The sequence below is a fragment of the Electrona antarctica genome (assembly GCF_951216825.1).
Source record: "Electrona antarctica genome assembly, chromosome: 3".
Classification (NCBI taxonomy): domain Eukaryota; kingdom Metazoa; phylum Chordata; class Actinopteri; order Myctophiformes; family Myctophidae; genus Electrona; species Electrona antarctica.
Genome location: NC_136808.1, coordinates 28,473,628 through 28,497,580, shown reverse-complemented (window position 1 = coordinate 28,497,580; position 23,953 = coordinate 28,473,628). Strand labels below are relative to the sequence as shown.

At 42.8% G+C, this 23,953-nt stretch overlaps 1 protein-coding gene across 3 annotated transcripts in view; it reads right to left on the bottom strand.

Annotated features, from left to right (window-relative positions):
• Nucleotides 1-14,435, bottom strand: part of LOC306920972 (E3 SUMO-protein ligase PIAS1-like) — a 50,787-nt gene extending 36,352 nt beyond the window's left edge. The window contains exon 1 of one of the 3 annotated variants that reach the window (XM_079497994.1): nt 14,377-14,435. In XM_079497994.1, the coding sequence (XP_079354120.1) occupies nt 14,377-14,400 (24 nt within the window). In that variant the 5' untranslated portion in view covers nt 14,401-14,435. Of the gene's footprint in view, nt 1-9,060; nt 9,169-14,376 lie in introns of those variants that run through there. The other 2 variants (XM_079497995.1, XM_079497996.1) reach the window with 2 other exon arrangements.
• Between the last annotated feature and the right edge of the window lie 9,518 nt (nt 14,436-23,953).

Here is a 23,953-nt window from a genome sequence, read left to right as displayed (position 1 = left end):
TGTACCTCCACTGACCTTTTTCGTTAGGACTAGGGAATGTGTTTTACTGTTACTGAAGATGAAAAGAAAATAGGCTATTTGTATTTATTAGACCCACTTCTTATTTTAAATGGAGATGCTACTTGGTGATGGCTTGCTATTTGAATATGCTATGCTCTATTACCTCTATTCCAGTGTAACACATCAGATGAGAGTCATAGAGAGAGATATATTACAGATATTCAGATAGATTGAATTTGAAGGCATGCTTAGTTGCTACTAAAACATCCCCACAAAGGCAAGCAGCACACATGCAAACCAGCTCTGGCACTCTCACAAACACAGACACAAACAAATACTACCTCACCCACAGTGAATACAAACACCTGCTGTCCTCCAGTTTAGCTTAGTCAAAAGCAAACAACCAGGATACAGGTGGTAAAATGGAACAAATAAAGCAAAAAAAAAGCCAAGCAAAAAAAGATCTGAGCCAAGTCTCCTGCAGGGGGTGTGTATGAAGCCTGTTCTGGGCGGGAGTCTCCACTCCAGACGTAAAAACTGATGAGCATAGAGCTCCACACAAATCAACACTGTAGAGCTGCAACTATCCTATAGTTTACTTTATCAATTCATCAAACTAAAAAAGTGCCCTTGTTTTCTGTCTCTATTTCCATCTCCAACAGGCAAACATGCACCAGCTGCACAATCCATTCCTGACATACAGCGATGCAAGTGATAAAACATTTGTATTCGGCATCCTAACCTTGTGACGTCTCTCAACTCTAAAATATTTGTCTCAAGGAGAGGTTTATTTTCGAGGTAGAGAGGCATCAGTTTATTTAAGACTGAAGGAAATTCAATGTTCAGATGGCATAGTGGGCGGACAGCACATCAGTAGCTTCTCAATTGCTGCCAGAGTCCTGCACGAGTCCAATTTTGGAAACCTGCAGCCGCCCCGCTCGTCAACCATCAGTTCCGTGGATCGCCCTGTTACCCGTGATTACTGTATATAAAAATCAAAACCAGACACCCCCCCCCCCCCCCCCCCCCCGTTACCCGTTGATAAAAAAAAAAAAGATTAGCCTGATCCAAGGCTGTCTGTATCAGAAATTACGTTCGAACTTTAGTTAAACTTTCAGTGTGACGCATTACTTTACCTGGGTTAGCTTACATCTTGCACTTGAATGTTGGCATATAATCCCTTGGTGTTTCATTAGCGCGAGGTGACGGAAATAGGCTACAGGCAGCTCGTAGTGATAAACACTAACACGTGAAATGCTACGATAAGGAAGCAAGGATTCGGCCGTGATGTCACTGCTATGCAACACGGAAGCAGCACAGCAGCAGAAAGAACGCTATTATGAAGGTCAGTGATGTGACATGGCGGACTTAACTCGTCTCCGCTGTTGAGAAGCACCCAGTTGCTGTTTATAACATCCTGCAGTGCACTGCACTGCATCCCGGTAAAATGTTACCCACCCGTGTTTCGTAGTGTTCCGCACACATTAACTTATGAAAGTAGAATTTCTCAACCGTTTTCACCCGTCAATCTCGGGTATCCGCGGGGTATCCTACTATCCGCGGATAACCAACCCGTTGCAGGACTCTGATTTCTGCATCAGTTTTTTTGCTAATGCACTTCACCTGCAAAATTGTGTTTGTATTTGTATGTACATGCACAATATTACCTGACCATAGAAATCCTATTCTGCGCTAGAGTACAGTGCCTAATTCTGTGTGCATCCTTCTTCCCTCTACGTCCTCCCTTCCCCCACCTCTTAGCTTTCCAGCTCCTGTGACTCAGGCTTACTGTAGCCTACCTCCTCTCATTCTTCTCTGTCTCTCTGTGTGTGTGTGTGTGTGTGTGTGTGTGTGTGTGTGTGTGTGTGTGTGTGTGTGTGTGTGTGTGTGTGTGTGTGTGTGTGTGTGTGTGTGTGTGTGTGTGTGTGTGTGTGTGTGTGTGTCGCTCTCTCTGTGGTGTCAATATCATAAGAGCACAAAAGAGTTCCAATACAGGACAACGTTTCTTTGTAGGAGAAAAATATGTATTGGCCACATTCTTCCCCTAGGAAGCCAGCCAGACTAAGCTGAACCAGTGCCACCTCGACTTAAGGTAGGAGTCTAGTCCCAGCTTGTCAGAGAATGATACTGCATGTAAAACACAAACCTCAGATATTTAAGTGAACAAGAATTGATGACAGCCAGCAGGGGTTTGTGATTTGATGCCAAAACAGAGGATGCAGGTGCTGCTGGTAGAAAATGAATGCTACAGTTTCTTGCTGCATGTGGAGGGAGCAGACCAGGCACTGGGATAGGATGGTTCCACTACAATCAAGTGGAGCCAGACAGGAAGCCACCTGCTGGATTATTACATACTCCTAGACCCCCCCACCATGGCCTCGCTTATGCAGAGGAAGGTTAAATAACAGAAATAAGAAATAAAAGGAATACAAATGAGAAGAAAGGACTGGGTACCAATCTGCAATCTGGTGCAGAATCCAATGTAAAACAAGAACTGGTAAACACGCTTAGAGCTGCACCCTTCTGTCTGGTGGCGGTTTAGAGAGGTTGGTGGAGGGCCAGATCAAAGAAATGCAGTAGAATGAGAACGTAGGCTGCACAAAGCAAGCTGATCCTCTGTATCATTAGAGGAGCCCACTGATGTTAGGCTACATCTTATGACCGCCCAGGGGCTGCAATTGCATTACTTTGGCCCAGCCTAGCCCTTCAATCAAAAAGAGAGAACAGTCTGCACCATCACAGGTCTGGTCTGTGCTGCAAGCATGCAGTCTTCAAATCTACTCTCAGATCTGCTCTGATCCACTGTGTGTGAGCTGAAGAAATTTTATTACAGTATTTGGCTTGCATAATATTGGAGCATGGTATGATTTGTGATACCCAGTGCATTAGCGCTGGAAGACAAATATCATTTGGAAAAACACTAATAAACTAATAATATGATTATCTCATCTGCAAAACAAAGTATTGTATTTAAACATCTTGTTAACAATCACGACAATGGCTTTCAATGCTATCCAGCATCCGTCAATGGATGATACTGAACTACTGTGAGACATAAATGTCTCAGATTTTCTTAAAATAAAGAAATAAAATCCTAATCATAGGATTTAAAAATACATCTGCACAAATTCAGTACTCCCGAGATCCAATCCATAGAACTCTAAATACAATCAGTAGGAAAAGCACTGGAAATAAGCCAACTTCCTTTAGGCCTAAAAAAAGAATACTTTGGTCTCCGGTTGCCGACCGACTCTATTAAATATGCACGACCGAGGTGATTTTATTGGCATTTGGTGAAAATAAAATAAAAATAAAAAATAAAAGTCTGAATCCGACCGAGTCAGACCAAAAAGGCCTTTACATATGGATATATATGCAGCCCAACAAAACGTACACCTGCCCAAAGCCAAAGTAGCCCAGAACAAAAAGAAGGAGTTGTTTAACGACTCGACTTACTACGAGAGAGAAAAGTCGGCTTCTCCATCCCGGAGAGCACGACGGGTGGATCCCATCTGCTGACTGTAAGTTCAGTTGACGTTACTGTGTACTGGTTTGTCTTGTGCTGATTTGAATGAAAACACCGGCGTGCAATTATACTTTATATACGGATCCCGACAACAGTGTTGACCTCAACGAGGTGAAAGCAAACTAATCAAATTAATAGAAGGTTTAAAGCAAGTTAAGCAACCATGACAACTCTCCTGTGTATCCCATTCCTCACACGTGGATAAAGAAGAGAGAAAATGTTTATAAGTGCATTGAGTGTCGCGCCTTAATATTCCATTCAGCCAAGACCAGTACATGCATGATGCATCTGCTTCTGCTAAAACTCTGATGATTGTGTGTAAAAAACAAATGATCCGTTTAGTTAATTTTAAATGCACGCACGCTGAGGAGACGAGAAGAGACGAGACTTTTTTTTTTCTTTCTCACCCTCTACTGCAGCGCGCAGCCTGCAGGGAACCTCTCAGAGAGAGGCTCTCTCTCTGTCTGTCTGTGTCTCTCTCTCTCTTTCGCTCTCTCTCGCGCTTTAATCATAAAATGGTAATTGGTCAATACGTTATATTATTTCTATATAGTCCACATGTATGTCTGCCTGGCTGGGTCGGGTCTCTCGGAATGTCGGAAATAATCGGATCTCGGTCGGACTCTGCGCCGCAATTTGAAAGAAATCTAAAAAAAAAGAAAAAAGAAAAAAGAATCCTTGCTACCCATCCTTCCCGCGAAAAAATAAAATAAAATAATAAATTCCCTACCGACTCAGCCCAAAAAATGACAGCCAACCGCCAACTATTATTTTTTATTTAATCCATTAATTCATAGCGCCCAAGCGATTTATAGCAACGGAGCACTTTTACCGACGGACCTCCCGTTGTCCCGGACAACAACGGGAGGCATGATTAAATCTAACACGACTAGCGACTGGACAGCAGGGGGGGCGTCTAACACAGGATCTTTTCTTAGAATTGGACGGGATTATTTAGATAGCGAGTTATTAACGTTTTAAGATTTCCGTTGTCAGCGGCTAAACAGGGGGGGAACATTTTCGATGACGTCCCACTGTTGTGCAACATCGAGGATTGCGCAACAGGCGCTCCTAGGCTGTGGAGCGATGCAATCGGTTTTCATATCAATTAACTTCGTCTTTTGGATAAAACGTCATCCTGGGCGCTGGGTGTTACTTACTAATAGAAAGGACGGTGAACTTCGTCCTGGGCAATTAGGGTGTTAATAGGCTAACTAATAATACACTAGATAGAGGCAGGTGCATACAGTAGTCTACCTACAGTACCTAGACGTGGTTTGGTTAAAGCAATGTTTTTCAGCTGAATCATTTTAACTTTTACATTCATTACGTTACTTAAAAGGGGCAAAAAACCCAAAAACATAATATGTATACATTGATTAGGGGGTGACTTGATGAGAGAGGAGACTAGTGACAGTGTAGTCAGCCTAGTTAAAGCTCTGCACACAAGTTGTACGCCGGTGGTAAGCAGAGTCCCTCTGGGACACACATTTATGAGCCTCGAGATGCATTTTTGTTGATGTGTCTGACGTTAACACAAGATTTCTAACGTCTGCAGTAATCGATGCAAGCGTTGTTTGTTTGATAAAGGGGTTTTCAAAGAACAGCTTAATTTAGTGATCTTTCTTGAGTGAATTTGATAAAAGAATAATAACAATGAAGAAAACCTGCATCTTTCAGTTACAAATACAATAGAGCTCCAAACTGAGATATCTGAACTTAGGCGTGTTTCAACTACATTACATGAATGAAGGGAAGCTCCACCTTAGTGATGCTTAACAGGAACGCATGGTCCGGAGACCCCCAGGGATATACTTCTGGACCCCAGGAAGAATAGTCTCCACTACGGTGTAGACTGTAGACTAATGGGGATCCTTAATAAACTAAACTAAACTAAACTTGACAGGGGTTCTAGGGGGTCCCCAGCAAAACGAGGAAATATAGCATCAAATATGCAGCAATATAGCAATCACCACAGTGGATTTGAACCTACAACCGCTGCGGTGGTGGGCACTGGGCAGCTATTTCACAGCTCCACCTTGGCGTGGCAAAGCCTTGTTTAGTTATACATAACTCTGATACGACTTGATCTATCTAACCATAATTGTCTCCACCAGGCCGAAGGCATGGGGAGAGAGTATGTTTTGCACTCCGTCCGTCCGCCCGTCCGTCCGTCCGTCCGTCTGTGATCAGCTAATCTCCGGCACCGTTAACCCGGTCGATGCCACATTTTGCACACACACTCCCTGGATGCCAACGATGAACCTCTGCCCCAAAATTTCCAGAACGGCCTGTTATAGCGCCACGCCGCCACCAGGAGGCCGCTTTGTGCAAAACAAGTTTTTGGACAGTACACCTACAGATTTTGTCCAAACATCACGCAAATTGGTACACAGTCTCTCTAGAGCCATTCAACGAAACGGGTCTTTCAGATTTCTCAGACTCCATCCTGATTGGCTAAGATTGGCTTCCAAAGTTCGCAGGAGTGCTCAGTTTCAAACAAAATGCTGCAAATCATGAACACATCGTGTGATTTCCGTGAAATTGTGCACGCACATTCCCACTAGGCCGAGGAAGAAATGCCACATGAACATTTTCAACTCAGCCTCATGGTGGCGCTATAACTGGCCGAAAAGTGTTTTTACCTCTAACTGCACGGATTTGTGGATAACTTTGTATGCAAACTCCCTAGTGACCAAGGAAAAACCTTTGCCTGGAATTTTTCACATCTGCTCTTTATAGCGCCACCAGGAGGTCGACATATGTAAAACACACGTTTATATTGCTCCTAAACATTTTGCCAAACATCACACACACACTCCTATCCTCCTGGTGGAGACCTGTGCCCAGAAGGGCACTTTTTCTAGTTGCTGCTGCACTTTATTAAATGTCAAGAATGTAATAAAAACTAAATTGGCAAACAGAGGTTTTGAGTTGACTGAGGCTAGATCTACTTAACAATTACTACTACTACTCTCAGGCCTGACCCTGAATCATACTTTTACCAGAACACAACCTCTTTGTTTGTTGTTGCATTATAAAAGCGCGACATGCTGTCCGTCCAGCGAGGGGTGCTATAAGATGATGAAGCTGGTTTGTGCTCTATGCTCTAACAACATAGTTGAGTAGTAACTTAGTACTGTATGTTTTGGGCTATGACTACAACAGATAGGTCATGCAGTATCAATGACATGTTTTGCATTGTTTCTCCAAAGATTCTGTTGTGTGCAGCGAATGAGATTGATCACACACTTAAGTCCATCAAACAACAGCACAAGTTTTACGTGTCCTGGCATTTGGTTTCTGAGATGATGCACTGAAGTTGCAAAGTACTAACTAGTGTATAATAACCAGCTTGAGTTTGTGACACACACCAGACAAACACTCATACATACACATCTTCTCAACATATCCAAAGATAAAAACAATCATCAAGTACTTTAGTGATTTCTGAACAGACGTCTCATGCTCTAGACCTAAAATAATACTGCACTGATAATGACAATGACCATGACAGAAATAGGCAGGTGCTTAAAGGAGGGAGCCGTGCAAAATGAAAGGGCCTCTGTATCATTAGGGATTAACCTAGCCACTGGCTGTACAAATAGCCTGTCTCCACCTGGAAGCCGCCAGTGAGTGCACAGTGCCACAGACACTCATGTGTATTGACAGGTTACTGCAGCAGCTGCAGAGTGAAGAGAACAGGGTTAAGACAAACTATTGGAGTTCTAACCCTAACTCCTAGTTCTAACCCTAACTCCTAGCACAACACAGGCTGCTAAAGGAGTTCTAACCCTAACTCCTACAGTGACGTAAATAGGTTTTCAATGTAATGAGTCCCGGGATGCAGGGATGGTCTTTCAGATGAGTCCCAGGGACATTTTACGAGTCTCACTTCAAGGACATTAGGAGTCATATTTTGCCATTTTTACAAATTGCAGCATTTAACTCCCATTTCATTTTATATGGTTATAATGTGGTTATATTCATGTAGAAAACAAGAAGAAATGATTATTATAACTAAAGCTAGCAAAATAAACTAGAATAAAAAACAGTACAGTAGTGCATCCCGTGGATGCAGAGGTCGTTGATTTATTGCGTCCCTTAACTATAAACTGCGTTATGGGATGCAGAATGCACCCTATTTTAATCTCTGCTCCTAGCACAACACAGGCTGCTAAAGGAGTTCTAACCCTAACTCCTAGCACAACACAGGCTGCTAAAGGAGTTCTAACCCTAACTCCTAGCACAACACAGGCTGCTAAAGGCTTTGGAGTTCTAACCCTAACTCCTAGCACAACACAGGCTGCTAAAGGCTTTGGAGTTCTAACCCTAACTCCTAGCACAACACAGGCTGAGTTCTAACCCTAACTCCTAGCACAACACAGGCTGCTAAAGGCTTTGAGTTCTAACCCTAACTCCTAGCACAACACAGGCTGAGTTCTAACCCTAACTCCTAGCACAACACAGGCTGAGTTCTAACCCTAACTCCTAGCACAACACAGGCTGCTAAAGGCTTTGAGTTCTAACCCTAACTCCTAGCCCAACACAGGCTGCTAAAGGCTTTGATTTGAAATCAAAAGCAAATCAGGTCCAGTCCATGGAACTTCAACGTCTTCTAATGAAATTGTGTTAATACAAACCTATATGCAATTCCATTCATTTAATGGTACTAAATAATAATAATAATGTCTGGAATTAATATAGCACTCTAGTACTCAAAGACGCTTTACAAAAACTTTAATAGGTAAAACTCAGCTAAGCAAAACATAATAATTAAAAGCAATAAAACACTAATAACGAGTTAAAATCAAAGTCAACTTGGAAAGGTGATTTTTCGGAGAAATTTTGAAGGTAGGGAGCGAGGGGACACGTCTCCGATATGTTTGGGGAGTGCATTCCAGAGGAAGGGGGCAGCCACCGAGAAGGCCCGGGTACAGAGCCTGGTCTTGGGGACCTCCAGGAGGCCGGCGTCACTGGACCTGAAGAAACAGGACCAGGCATGTGGCTTGAGGGCAACATGTTCTCAATCTCAACATATCCCACCTTCTGGGAGCTACACAAAGTTTGACTGAGGCCAAACCACAGAAAATAAAGTGCCTACTTCACTGTTACTGCAGTGCGAGAAAAAAAAACGTTTGACAGAACAAACAGGCAAGATGAGCAGCTTCAACTCTAGTCAACAGGAATGAGTTCAAATCACTCATACAACAAGACATGCCATGGACCTTGAGGCTTACCTCACAACTGCCTTTTTAAGGCAAGTTAAAGATTGCCCCTTCTACGCAAGTCACAGCCTATCTATACCAGTGTTTCACAAACATTAATTTCAAGGACCCCTATAACTCTGTGTGCAAATGAAACCAAATGTGTCCTACGTGTCCATTTGGTTCAATCAAAATCAGAATCTATTTAAGAATCAAATGTATTGTCACATCACAGGTTTACAGGGTTGAGAGGCTGCCTGGGAAAGGTCCCAGGTTCGATTCCCAGCCCCAGCAATGTGTCGAGGTGTCCCTGAGCGAGGCACTTACCCTACATTGGGCTTTAAACTTAAATCAAGATCTGAAGGGGCAAAAATCAGCAAAAATGTCTCTCTTCCTTCTCCATCTCTCACTGTTACATCTCCATTTCCTTTCCCCTTCTCCACTGCAATAGTCTGTCTGATTCTTTACTTCCTATCCAACTGTAAATTTCACTTTTTCATCTTATCTTTGTTATGATGAACTTAGCATACTTGTCTCTTGTGTATTTCTCTCTCCACACACACACACACACACACACACACACACACACACACACACACACACACACACACACACACACACACACACACACACACACACACACACACACACACACACACACACACACTTATGTAGATTTTCTTTTCTTACACAGTTGTTAAGTAGAAAAACATGAAGTCGAGGAAGCAAGAATGCCAGAATAGAGCACTGAGAATAGGAGAAAGAGAAAGAGCCTTCAGAGAATTCCTTAAAGGTATACTTAACCCGCAAAATGACTTTTCATCTAGCAGTTACTCACTCCATGAAGCATTGAATTCATTTTTTGTGTCACATTCCTTTATAGTGAAAGAAGAATAAAAAAACAGAGAATATTAATGATTCAAATAGCAGTCCAGGATTAGGGTTATCAAAAATATTTTCTTTTTTTTTCCTAATGTTTTATCCCACAATTTTGTAACTCATTTTTTCACCCAGTGTCAATTATCTAATGTAATCCTGGGCACTACACGTCCTCTGCCAACCTGGGGGGGGGGGGGGGGGGGCAGCGGACTGACTGATCCTTCTATGCATGAGGAGTCCAAGCTGCTTCTTTTCACCTGACAGGGGAGAGTTTCCCCGGCCGGACGTAGCACGTGGAAGGAACACGTTATTCTGACCAGTTCCTTTCCCCTCCATCAGGCGCCCCGGCTGGCCAGGGGGAGGTAGTTTAGAGACCAGGATTACTGCATGTTTTTGTGAGGGTAAGGGTACCTACCCTAGGGGACACGGGGAGAACATGCAAACTCCACACAGAAAGGCCCTTTCGCCAACCCCGCCTCGGGTATGGGCACTGATGACGCAGAGGAGGGAACACGCCCCCAGCGGGAATCGAACCCAGGACCTTCTAGCTGTGAGGCGACAGCACTACCGACTGTGCCACCGTGACCCCCAAAAATCTATTTATAAACTCCAAAATCTATTTATAAACTCCAACACATCTCTCACTCACAGAACCAGTAAGACGCCCTGAGGGAGAGAAGCGACCTCGCCCTAAAGGGGTGGCTTGAGTGTACAGGGTTTGATGAGGTCAGATCATCATATGGAATGTCAGAACAGGTCAGCTCCATATATGGCAGCAGGGGCAGTGTCTTGAGTCTACAGGGTTTGTTGAGGGCCCAGGTAGGGCCGGCCTTAATTTTCGGGTTTGACAATGTCAGAATGACATATGGAGCAATGTAATGTCACGACTCGAGGCGTGATGGACTGACAACCATATATGGAGATCTAAGGGTCTCCATGATGTCACATGGTGTCACGAGGCGTGACCATATATGGAGGCGTGATGTTACAAGGCGTGATATGGCCATATATTGACATTCCCATATATGGGGATGGGCCCCTGGCGATGTCGTCTACATCGCGACTACATATATGCCCATATATGGAGATCCCTGATGATGTCACAAGGCATGAGCCGCATGACCATATTGACCTGTTTCCTATAGCCCATAAGTATTTGCGTTTTGTGTGTGCATAACTTCCTCTTCCTCTTGCTGTGTTGCCAGTTTTGCAAGAGAAACAAGTGGCCAGGTCTATGAAAACAAGCACAAATAGCAGATCTGCAAGTTCACTGCGACACATTGTGAGGTTGTACAGGTGTTATTTAAAACGATATACAAAAAAAAAACCACAACCAGCAACAACTAATAATTTATTTACAAGCGACTTTACAGAACAACAAACCAAAGGTCGCTTATAATAAGCAGACATGGCAACACTGGCTGAAGGAAGTAAGTGAAGCACACACACAAGGAGCATTCCCTCCGAAACAGGTGAATATGGGGGCGTGACAAACCACGGGGAATGCATAGTAAATGCGACCTGCTGCTGTCGCAATAATTTGTGCTTGTATCCAGTCTGTGTCCTCAATACTTCCGAAACATTGCATTTTCACACTTCCGGTATAAACAGTCTCATGTACTTAGTTACGACGCACACACCTGGACGAACGCATGCCATGCGGGTGAACTTAAATACTGAAGTTTCAGCAAAAAGGCATGGATTTTGGATGTAATGAATAAGGATACTGAGTCCTGACTGGATACTAAGAGAGTTAAGCTGAAAAATCAAAAAACAAGGCACATCTTCCAAAAATGTAAAATTGGCTTTAAAGGGTTAGATTATTGTATCCACCAGCCGAAGGCATGGGGAGAGTATGTTTTGCACTCCGTCCGTCCGTCCGTCCGTCCGTCCGTCCATCCATCCGTGCGCGCGCGTGCGTGCATGCATGCATGCATGCGTGCGTGCGTGCGTGCGCGTGTGTGTGTGTGTCTGTCCGTCTGTGTACAGATAATCTCCGGCACCGTTAACCCGGTCAATGCCAAACTTTGCACACACACTCCTTGTCTTGGATGCCAACGATGAACCTCTGCCCCAAATTTTCCAGAACGGCCTGTTATAGTGCCGCCATGGGGCAGCTTTTCACATTTTTACCTATAAATTACCTATAACTTACCTATTTACCTATAACTGCGTGAAACGTTACACTCCCTTTTGACCTGCATTTTTCACATCTGCCTTTTATAGCGCCAACCGGAGGCCGACTTTTGTAAAACACATTTTCTTATATTACTCCTCCAGATTCTGTCCAAAAATCCCACAAATGGTTACACAGTATCTCTATAGTCATGTGCTGAAGACGGATCTGTCCGATATTTCATATTCCATTCTAATTGGCTAACATTGTCTTTCAAAGTTTGCAGGATTGTCCGTTTTGAACCAAAAGCCTCAAATGATGAACGCAGAGTGCAATTTACGTGAAATCTTTCACGCACTTTCCTACTAGGCTGAGGAATATATCCCACCCTTTTCACATTGGCCTGTTATAGCACCACCAACAGGTGGGCTTTTTCCATCAAAGGTGTAACAAGAAATGGCACCCTTTTCACATTGGCTTATTATAGCGCCACTTTTTCTAGTTGGCCTTAAAGCTGTAGGAAATACTTGCCATTAATGTAGTGGTTGCAAAGGTATTAATTGATTGCCTGAGTCCCGTGGTGGGAGTTCTGGTCTGCTGTTTTTTTTTAAATATTTAGTTCCAGTCATTTGTCAGAGTTCTGGTCAACACCAGACCAGAACTATCACCACGGGACAGGACTCAAGCAATCAATTAATTAAGTAAGTATTTCCTACAGCTATAAGTCCAAAATGTTGAACTAACCCTTTAATTATAAAGGCTAGTTCATCTATACAACAAATAAATACATTAGGCTATGTATTGTTCAAAGATGAACTAGCCTTTATAATTAAAGCTTTTTTATTTTTGAAAGATTTTCTTTTATTTACTGTTCTGCCTCCCCTCTTTCCTAACCAAAGAGCACCATGTGACAAATACAAATTCTGCATGAATTCAAGGATTCACAGGTTGAGGAATTGATAGAAAACGTTGGGGCAGAGCAACAAAATGCAGTCTGAGATGGACAATGGACAACGAAAGACCTTTAGTTAAGCTCACTAGTATCATCTCCCCAAGAGGGTATAAATGCCAACACATATAGGGATAGGGGCCCCCTATGTGTGAACACATAGGGGGCCCATCAAGTAAAGGAACTATCATTTTACTCTCTTTCAGACATTTTAATACCGGTATAAATGCCTATATATAATATAGAACAAACAGGTGGCTTGCAAATTACTGGTAAACCTAGAATTAATAGCAAATTATTGAAAGCATAAAGGCTGTGGCTCATGGGTAGAGTGGCCGGTAGAACGGCTGGATGGGAACCGCGAGGTTCCCAGTTCAATCCTGGGCTCCTCCAAAGTTGGTGTTGAATTATGTTGTAATAATAAATGGTAAATGGTAAATGGTAAATGGTGCATTTATATAGCGCCTTTATCCAAGGCGCTTTACATAGATTGTGCATTACATTCACCCATTCATACACCGATTGCGGCCGGAAGCCATGCAAGGTACCAACCAGCACATCGGGAGCAATTTGGGGTTCAGTGTCTTGCCCAAGGACACTTCGACATGTAGACAGGAGGAGCCGGGATTCGAACCGCCGACCCATGGATCATTGGACGACCTGCTCTACCTCCTGAGCCATTATTATAATAATAATAAAGAGCTCACATCGAATACATATCCTATTGACTGAAACGCACATCGTCAACCACACCAACAAGTTAACAACTCTGCTCTGAATTCCACGTGTGACAGAAACAGAATGTGAAATAGATCCTATTAACCACCAAACCTAAATTAGCTCCTCAGACTGTCTAGTAGTAGTGACTAGTCTATTCACCATTTCACCAACCTGTGACCTGCACACTGGGCACAGTTGGAAACCGAGACACGTCGCTGGATACCGTGCGTGTCTGTTGGCTAATTAGTAGGCTAATTAAAAACTGAACGTTTAATTTGCGTAACATTACTTGATGTTTATTAACGTGCAGTCAGTCTGGTTAATTGGATGCCAATGTAAACCCACGTGCTTGTGTTTATACAGACGTCAACAGGTAGGGTGAAGAGCAGATGCATCACTGTGCAAAAGGCATACACGTTATCTTTACGCTTTTGCTTTATCAGAAATTAACATGCTTTCGTTTAGGCTACCGCCAGTAATTGAAATGTGTATTTATACGCTACATGCACACCGTAGATATATTTCAGAACTGGAAGGAAGGTAACCAGCATGTTGCAAAAAAAGGAAGAAAAAAAAGAAAAAACACTTTGACAGCCACAATGTATGCGCAAAAACGCTCACTTTTCTTTCTTATTTCAAACTAATACGATGCCTATCAGAGCGTGTTCGTGTGTGGTTATCGTGTCATTAGAGAACAAGTGGATTCCTCCGAATCCTCATCGCATGTAACGTTATAACTGATGTCTAAACACAACACAACGGACACTTAACGGAGAGCAAGCGGCTCTCAATGTCAACAAAAACATGCTCTCCCACGCTAGGGAATTCAACAAAGTTCCACTTTTGCTAATGCATTAAAAACACCTCCGACAAGACGTTACTTCTCTAAAGGTGGAATTACAGAGGAGAATTGCAAGTTGGCACATTACAGGCGCCTGGCAACTGTGTAAATGTATAATGATTTCAAGCTGCGATTTACCTTCAGTTCCGCACTCTCCGCCATCTTGTATTTCTATGCGCAAGCGTGATGAGGCGGCATCACGTGACTGGGTCGCGCACAACATCGCGTGCGCGCGCGCATAATGAGCGGGGTGCATTCAGGATGATACAGAATGTTGCAACTTGCATTAGGCATAGGGTGACCAGTACCAGTACCACGTCCAAACTTAGAGTATATATATACTCTAAGCGTATATACTCTAAGCATCCAAACTGTTCATTTGAGGGACAGAAGTATCTCTTGTGTGGGACAAGTGGGACGGGTGTTAGCACTGCAGCTTATTACTTGATTGATTGATTGATCGATTGATTGATTGATTGATTGATTGATTGATTGATTGATTGATTGATTGATTGATTGATTGATTGATTGATTGATTGATTGATTGATTGGTTGGTTGGTTGGTTGGTTGGTTGATTGATTGATTGATTTATTAACAGTTTGCAGAATTACAGTACATTTCAAGTACAACTCAAAACAACAACTGTTAACTGTCATTTTCTTATTAAACCGCTCTGGAGTATCACATTTAGTTTTTATTGGTTATTTCTCATGAATACAAAAAGAAGAAAAAAACAGCTTTACAACAGAAAGACAACTATTAGTGGACTAACTATTAGGGCATTTGAACACTGCTGCCTGTCAGTTGTGCTAGTGCTGCACGATTCTTGCTCAAACGGTGGCACAGTTGGTAGTGCTGTCGCCTCACAGCTAGAAGGTCCTGGGTTCGATAGGCCTATCTCACAGCCCCCTTTCCACGCCCACTTCCGGTAGATAGTGGTGTCATTTAACATTAGGCATTTACACTTTTTTTCTCTGGAGAATCTAAGTACATTTCCTAATGTTCAAATGTCAAAGACCGATAATAATATGAAGAAAACACAATGGTATAACAACTCAAATAAGTAGAACAAAAACGGTAGTTTGTGGCTTGTGAAAATACCTCTTTTAACAAAAACGGTAGTTTGTGGCTTGTGAAAATACCTCTTTTAACATGGAAGCCTATGGACCGCAAAAAAGATAACACCACTAGCTCCAAAAGGGGGCGTGGAAAGGGGGCGGGGAAATGCTGTGAGATAGGCCTATTCCCGCTCGGGACGCTGTGGGTGCTGGCGGCGTGTTTCCTCCTCCACGTCATCAGTGCCCATACCCGAGGCGGGGTTGGCGAAAGGGCCTTTCTGTGTGGAGTTTGCATGTGTCCCTATAGGGTAGGTACCCTCACAAAAAACATGCAGTAATCATGGTCTCTAAACTGCCTCCCCCTTGCCAGCCGGGGCGCCTGATGGAGGGGAAAGGAACTGGTTGGAATAACGTGTTCCTTCCATGCGCTACGGCCAAACCAGGGAAACTCCCTCCTGTCAGGTGTAAAGGAGCAACTTGGACACTCAGGCATGAAGGAAGCATGAGTTCAAGTCCGTTACTCTCCCCATGTCCCCCATTATGGGGGACATGGGGAGAGTAACGGACTTGAACTCCGCCAACCTAGTCCCCATATATGGGGGCCCCATATATGGGGACTAGGTTGGCGGAGGGTGTGTAGAGCCCAGGATCACATTAGATAATTGACACAGGGGTGAAAAATTATCTAATCTTATTAAAAAAAAAAAAAAAGTGAATCTCGTTTTTTCCTCCGCAAGAATAATATTGAGATCACGATTCTCACACGATTCTCATTTTTTCTATGAAAATATGTATTGTCTTTAGTCTATAGTTGCTGAACATTAAACTACATTCAAAATGTGGCACCTGGAGCCATAATTACTGTTGGCTTAAACAGACAACATCAAGTTAAAGTCTCTCTGTTTTAGACAGCAAAAACATTCTTGCTCAAATTTAGAAATGAGATTGCAATAGGTGAATCTAGATCGCAATCTTTTTTTGACTAATTGTGCAGCACTATCTGCCAGTCACAGTGTGGACAGGGTCTCAATTTGTGGGACGCCTGAAAAGTCCAAGTCAAGACCAAATGAGGGACTGTCCCATGCAAAGGGGGACGTTTGGTCACCCTAGGGTAATATCGATTTCTCTCCATCCATAAGTGACAAAATTGGATTATTTTGTTTCTCACCTGATTCTGACAGGACATTAGGTCTACTAGCCAGGATAAAAAATCTACCCTAATCGTGCTGCTAATACCCTACATTTGCCTTAATCCAAGATGGCCGTATTGATAACCTATAAGGCAATATTTTCTAAATTTCATTATGCTTTAAGTAGCATGTGACATGTCAAACTAGGGGGTTTTCATGATTCTGAATCCATTCCAAGCACACGACAAGTGGTGCAATGACATGTGTAAGTTCATCCACAACCTAGGTGTCATCTTTGACCCTACCCTCTCATTCCTCCCCCATGTAAACCACATCACTAAAACAGCATTCTTTCACCTCAAAAACATCGCCCGTCTCCGCCCCTCCCTGACACCCTCAGCTGCCGAAACCCTCATTCATGCCTTCATCTCATCCCGACTGGACTACTGCAACAGCATCCTCTATGGCACCACTGCAAAAACCCTCAACAAACTATAATACGTCCAAAACTCAGCTGCCCGCCTGCTCACCTCCACCCGCTCCAGAGACCATATCACCCCAGTCCTCCGTGACCTCCATTGGCTCCCCATCAAACACAGAATTGATTTCAAAGTACTTCTCACCACCTACAAGTCTCTGCACAACCTGGCTCCCCCTACCTCTCCGCCCTCCTCGAACCACATGCACCATCCCGCTCCCTCAGGTCCAGCGATGCCAGCCTCCTTGTAATCCCCAAGAAGATCAGGCTCAAAACCTGGGGCGACAGGGCCTTCTCTGTGGCCGCCCCTACCCTCTGGAACGCCCTCCCCAAACAGATCCGGGATGCCCCCTCACTCCCCACCTTCAAAACCGCACTAAAAACCCACCTGTTCAGACTAGCATTCCCCAGCTGATGTGTTTTTAACTTGTTACATGCATACAATGTTTTTACTGGTTTTATTCTTATTTTCTTTCTTCTAATAAAGTTGTCCTTCTCTTGTTCCCCCCCCCCCCCCCCCCCCCCCCCCCCCCGGCCCCCACACATGTAAAGCGTCTTTGGGTATTAGAAAAGCGCTATAGAAGTCCCAGATATTATTATTATTAGAGATCTTGTCCTGGAAGACGGTTGAGCCCTCCTGGAAGATGGCTGTGCCATCCTCTTTGGAGGAGGTAACACAAATGATGACCTGTATGTCTTAGATTTAAGTCCTAGTCTGAAGACGTTATGCAAGCTAACAGTTATTATGTACGGTCTGTATCAGTCGGAAATCAGCCATGGCCACCCAAAAAAAGAAGAAGAAAAGGCCAGGGGTGTCACAGTGGCGCAGTCGATAGCTCTGTCGCATCACAGCTAGGTCCTGGCTCTCCCCAGCTTGGTAGAGGGAGAGTAACGCCTAGGATTACATTTAGGCAATTGGCAATTTAGGCAATTGGTGAAAAAATGGGTTACAAAATTGTAGGATCATAATAAAAAAATCACACCTGTGTGAACTGAGTGGTGCAACAGTGACGTCACACACTAACCATAGCAACCATGCTCACCCGTACAGGCACAAACACACACGGGTACTAACAAAGCCAGTTGTTGGAGTGGTTTGCACCACTCAAAAAAAAAGATATATAGAAGAAAGAATAAAATAAAAGCTTGTCCAATATTTTTGAGGGGCACTAGCCCCTCAAAAATAATGAGGCTGAAAAGTGAAGACGCCAATTGTGATTGGCCGGAATGTAATTGCGCAAGCAGAGTGCGCAAGTACTGTGGTCGGCTGCGTATGTATGGTATGTAGGCCTGTTATGGAGACTTGTCCTACCTTAATTTTCAAGTCGCCAGCGTGGAGACGGTGTAGTAGTTGAGACGCACATTCAAGGGTCCATTGTTTGTAATCACACAGCATTGTTTATAAAACAAACAAACTCCAAAAGATCAGCTTCACTGTGTGTATGTGTGTGTGTGTAAATAAATCAGTGTAAATGTGAGAGTTCAATATAACGTAACCAAAACTATTCTCTTCTTATTTCATTCTTATTTCTTCGTTTCTATTGTGTTGTGGACTTGTTTATATGTGGTCAAAAAACTGTTTGCTGCCGTCCTCGCTCACACGTGTGCGTGTCCAAACATTTTCCCCTTGTCACTCTCTCTCTCTCTCCCTTATCAAGGGGGTGCTGCTGTGTGAGCTGTGGGCCTGTGGCAACTATTTCATAGCCCAAACAGCGGGGGGGCAGCAACGAGTGTCCAAGCAAACCAATAAATAAGATAGAAATAACTAAATTGGCTCTAACAAGGCCTGTCCTCGGTGGTCCCTAATTGGCTGTTGATGGTGACGTAATTAAGATATGTTTCAATGTTGGGTGTTAAGTCTTATCATATTTTATATGTTGGGTGGGTGTTATTGGCTGTTGATGGTGACATAACTAAGGTACGGTTCAAGGTTGGTATACGGTCAATAACGGGTCTAAAGGATTTAGAACAGCAGTTGTAATAGACATGAGTTAGTAGCAGTACTTGCACGCTCTGCTTGCGCACAAGTAGGCCATGTATTAGGCGGTGCACTGATAGTAGTAGGCTGCAAGCAACAGAATCAATACATTGATATTAAAAAGGAAATGTAGATGTCACCTACATAATTTGTAGGCCCTACTTTTGAATACTTGAGTAGGCTATTACTTGAGTACTAGTATTTTGCCCACCGTCCACTGCATGTGGGGGAAAAAAACGTTGTTAATGTTGAGTAGTAAATAAAAAATCACACCCGTGTGAAGTGAGGGGCGCTCTTATCATTGTACATCATCATGACGTAACATGCTGTCGATTTGCTCAGACGCATGACGTAAATTCTCCATTCATTGTCAATGGGAATTTAATTGTGTAGGACAAAAATAGCCGATTTGCTCGTCTACATATGATGTAAATTCTCCATTCATTGTCAATGGCATTTAATGGTTGTGTTTAGGACAAAATAGCCGATTCGCTCACACATATGACGTAAATTCTCCATTCATTGTCAATGGCATTTATTGTTTGTGTTATATAGGAGGGGCTAGCACCCCTCAAAAAGGAACAGAACAGAACAGAACAGAACAGAACAGAACAGAACAGAACAGAACAGAACAGAACAGAACAGAACAGAACAGGGTACAACATATGGCAATGGCAATATTGGAACCGTTAAAAAAATAAATACACACCGATGCACATTTACCTTGTTTGGAAAAGTAAATAACCTATTTTCATGGACCACTGATAAATTGATTGATATCAGAAGTGACTTTTGTCCTTTTGTACCTATTTCTACCTAGTGCTATAGTGTGTGTGTTCTGCCTCCATTACTTTAAAGTAGACTACGATCGTGAGGTATTTGTAATAGTATTTACTTGAGTATTTACAATTTACAATACTTTAATCCACTACTCCACACATCCCAAAGAAACATATTGTACTTTTAGCCGACTGCACTATACAATTATTTGAAAACTTTAGTTACTATAGTTAGCCTATACTTTGTAGATTATTGATTATTATTACAAAACCACTTCAGCCCTGTTTGGCCATTTTGACATTCTGCATAATGAGTACTTTTACTTTTGATGGCAATACTTACCAATTTCAAGTACATTTAGAATTCTGGACTTTTACTTGTAAGTTGTAACTGAGTGTTTCAATGTTTTATACTTTTAACTCAAGTAAGAAATGTGAGTACTTTTACCACCACTGGTGGACCCGATTCATGTTTTGCATGAACTGAGATGAACATTCCTATTAGAGATAATGTGGCCCCCAAGGCCCCAACTTAAATAATACACATTGATTATGGTTGAATAGGTATGGTATTGATTATTAGAAATAGAATTTCCATGCCTTTTTCCATCACTATATGACACCCAATCTGAAAATTCAGGTTTTGACAGTAAAACTCAACCATGGGACTTTGCTGACAGTGACTTGTTTCTTACCGACCCTTTAGCAACCATTCCGTGGTGGAAAAAGTACTCAAATGTTTTACTTAAGTAAAAGTATCAATACTGCAATATAAAATACAAGTAAATGTCTGGAATTAAACATTTAGTTTCACTCAAGTATAGGCCTTGAGTGAATGTACAAAAGTATTGACATTAAAATGTACTTAAGTTCAAAAAGTAGAAAGTAGCCTACTCATTGTGCAGAATTTCCCATTTCAAGTTTTCAAATGTATACAAATCTTTTATGTTTTGTTATAATAATCAAAATCTACAAAGTAACTAAAGATTTCACATAAAATTGAAAATACTCAAGTAAAGTATACCTGGAAATTGTACTTTATGTACTTAGTTACTTTCCACCACTGCTTACAGTTTTTCACGATTGTTAACACATGTTTTTCACAACCTAACATTCTCAAAACTGCACACACAAATCTGAAAACAATACACGCAAAATGCTAAACCCTGACTCTCCTTTTCCATGATGACTCTTTGCTATCAAATCCCTTAACTGTTCCCAAAATGGAACTCGTGTTTTCATTTGGTACACACAACTAGCATTTGGCTACACACTACCAAGCATTTACAGCACAATGAAGTGAAAAATTTAAAACACAATCATATAAATGGAACACACATGAATGAGACTCTGGAGAATGAGCCATTTCTCCTTTTGTAAAATGACTCCGTGTAGGCCTACTTTTTCATAGTTAAACATAAAACAGCACACAAATATGCAGCCGAAAAAATGTTTTTTTTCTGTTTTTTTTACTGTAAACCAGCCTGCTCAAAGCCGGCTCCTCAATAAGATTCAAGAAAGGAGAATAAGGTGGAAGGAATAGAACAGAAAAAATGTCTAAAAAGTGCCCTTCTGGGCACAGGTCTCCACCAGGAGGATGTTTTGTGTGTGTGTGTGTGTGTGTGTGTGTGTGTGTGTGACGCGGCTTGGCCTGTTGTAGCGCCACCATGAGGCTGATTTGAAAACTGTCAAGTGGCATTTCTTCCTCAGCCTAGTGGGAATATGCATGCACAGTTTCACCGCAATCGGACGCTGCGTTGAGTAATTGTGGCAATTTGTACAAAACGGGTACAAAGCGGGCTACTCCTGAAAGGTTTAGAAGCCAATCGTAGGCAATGAAGGTGGATTATGAGAAATCAAACAAACGCGTCTTGATCACATGACTATGGAGAGCATGTGTACCGATTTGCGTGAAATTTGGATAAAATCTGAAGGAGTAATATTAGAAAATGTGTTTTACATATGTCGGCCTCCTGGTGGCGCAATAAAGAGCAGATGTGAAAAATTCCAAGCAAAGGTTTTTCCTTGGCCTCTAGGGAGTTGGCATACAAAGTTATCCACAGATCCGTGCAGTCAGAGGTAAAAACACTTTCCGGCGAGTTATAGCGCCACCATGAGGCTGAGTTGAAAATGTTCACGTGGCATTTCTTCCTCGGCCTAGTGGGAATGTACGTGCACAATCACACGATGTGTCCATGATTTGCAGCATTTTGTTTGAAACTGAGCACTCCTGCAAACTTTGGAAGCCAATCTTAGCCAATCAGGATGGAGTCTGAGAAATCTGAAAGACCCGTTTCGTTGAATGGCTCTAGAGAGACTGTGTACCAATTTGCGTGATGTTTGGACAAAATCTGTAGGTGTACTGTCCAAAAACTTGTTTTGCACAAAGTTTTGGAAATTATGGGGTTCATCGTTGGCATCCAGGGAGTGTGTGTGCAAAATTTGACATCGACCGGGTTAACGGTGCCGGAGATTAGCTGTTCACAGACGGACGGACACACACACGGACACACGGACACACACACACACACACACACACACGGACGGACGGACGGACGGAGTGCAAAACATACTCTCTCCCCATGCCTTTGGCCTGGAGGAGACAATGATGCCAGCAACTGTGTAGTGGCTGAGATTGGGTTGGACCCTCTGGCCAGCCTCGCTCATGGTCAAACCATATTGAGCACATGGTCAACCACAGTTGCCCGAATCTCATTAGATATGACCGTTCTCCTTCTTCTTTCTCCTCTTTCTCTCCCTCCTCCTCCTCCTCCACCTTGTTCTCCTCCTCCACCATGTCCTCCTCCTCCACCATGTCCTCCTCCTCCTAGTCCTTCTCCTTGTCTTCCTCCCCCCCTCCTCCTCCTCCTTCTCTCTGTCCATCTACTCCTCTACCTCCTCCTCCTCAGCTCTTACCCCTCTCCTTGTCGATCTCTTCAAGGTTCTCCATTGTTCACCAAACAAAACAGAGGCTCTCAAGCCCCTTTTATGCTGCACTCCTGATATAAAATTGCCCACCAGACCTGAATATTTAGAGATTTGACTATTTGTGTGTTGTAGGTTGATGCTTTGAGATTTTAAGTGTGTGCAACAACTGAACAGTGTGTGTAGTGTTTGGACAACAAGGTGATGTGTAATTGACATCAGAGTGTAAAGAATGAAAGTCAGAGTCTAATGCAGATAAGGGAGTGTGATGTAGTGCAAATTGTGTCGAGTGATTAGGTAATGAAGTGAAGGTTGTGCAAATTGTGCCAAGTTTTCGATTTGTGTGTGTTAACAATCGTGAAAAACTGTAATATCCTACAACCAGACTGTATAAAAAACAATATAAAGTAGTACCGGTACACACGGGCCACTAGGTGTCACCCTAAATACGTGGAACAAATATGAGTCCTAAAAGTGATCCTTTAGCTCAGGGTTCTTAAACTTTTCATTGTCAAGGACCCCGAAATTGATATATTTGGCCGTGGACTCCGTCTCCGACGGTCCGACTCCCATCTGAAAATAGTTTTTGCCAGGGACATCCAGAAGAGAAGATGTATGTAAAAAATAATGATAATAATAATAAAAAGTTATAAAATAGCAGATATAGCCTGGCACAAAGTGACACGCTGAACTGAGCGTGACACGCAGAGCATGGAAATTCATGGCTAAACAAAACCTGTTAGCCTGTCCCCATAGGCAGCTATAGGCTACACATCAAACAGAATTACTTCTTAACACAACTAAACTAAACGAAACAAAACAAAACAATAAACGCAGATATTGTGGTAATAGTGCCCACTGCATATTAGGCCTATTACGGTGATCTCTGTCTCTGCTCTGTGATTATGAGTGATAAGACTTGGTAGTAGATGGAACATGATATGTGTCAGAAAGCAGATTATCTGAAGACAACCGCCTTTGTTAGTTAGGCTAAAACAGACCAATTGTGTGTGTGTGTGTGTGTGTGTGTGTGTGTGTGTGTGTGTGTGTGTGTGTGTGTGTGTGTGTGTGTGTGTGTGTGTGTGTGTGTGTGTGTGTGTGTCAGTGTGTGTGTGTGTGTGTGTGTGTGTGTGTGTGTGTGTGTGTGTGTGTGTGTGTGTGTGTGTGTGAGACAATTAATACATAAATTGAATAACAACCAGGGGTGAAAGTGGGCCGGAACGGTCCGGAACTCCGATCCGGTAAGACATGACCGGCCGGAGCGCACCGGAGCTATCAAAATACTATATGCCACGGTGCCCACAAACGCATGTCCAAGAGGAAAACAATCAAAACATAATCTACTAACGTCAGAATCGGGTTTTCT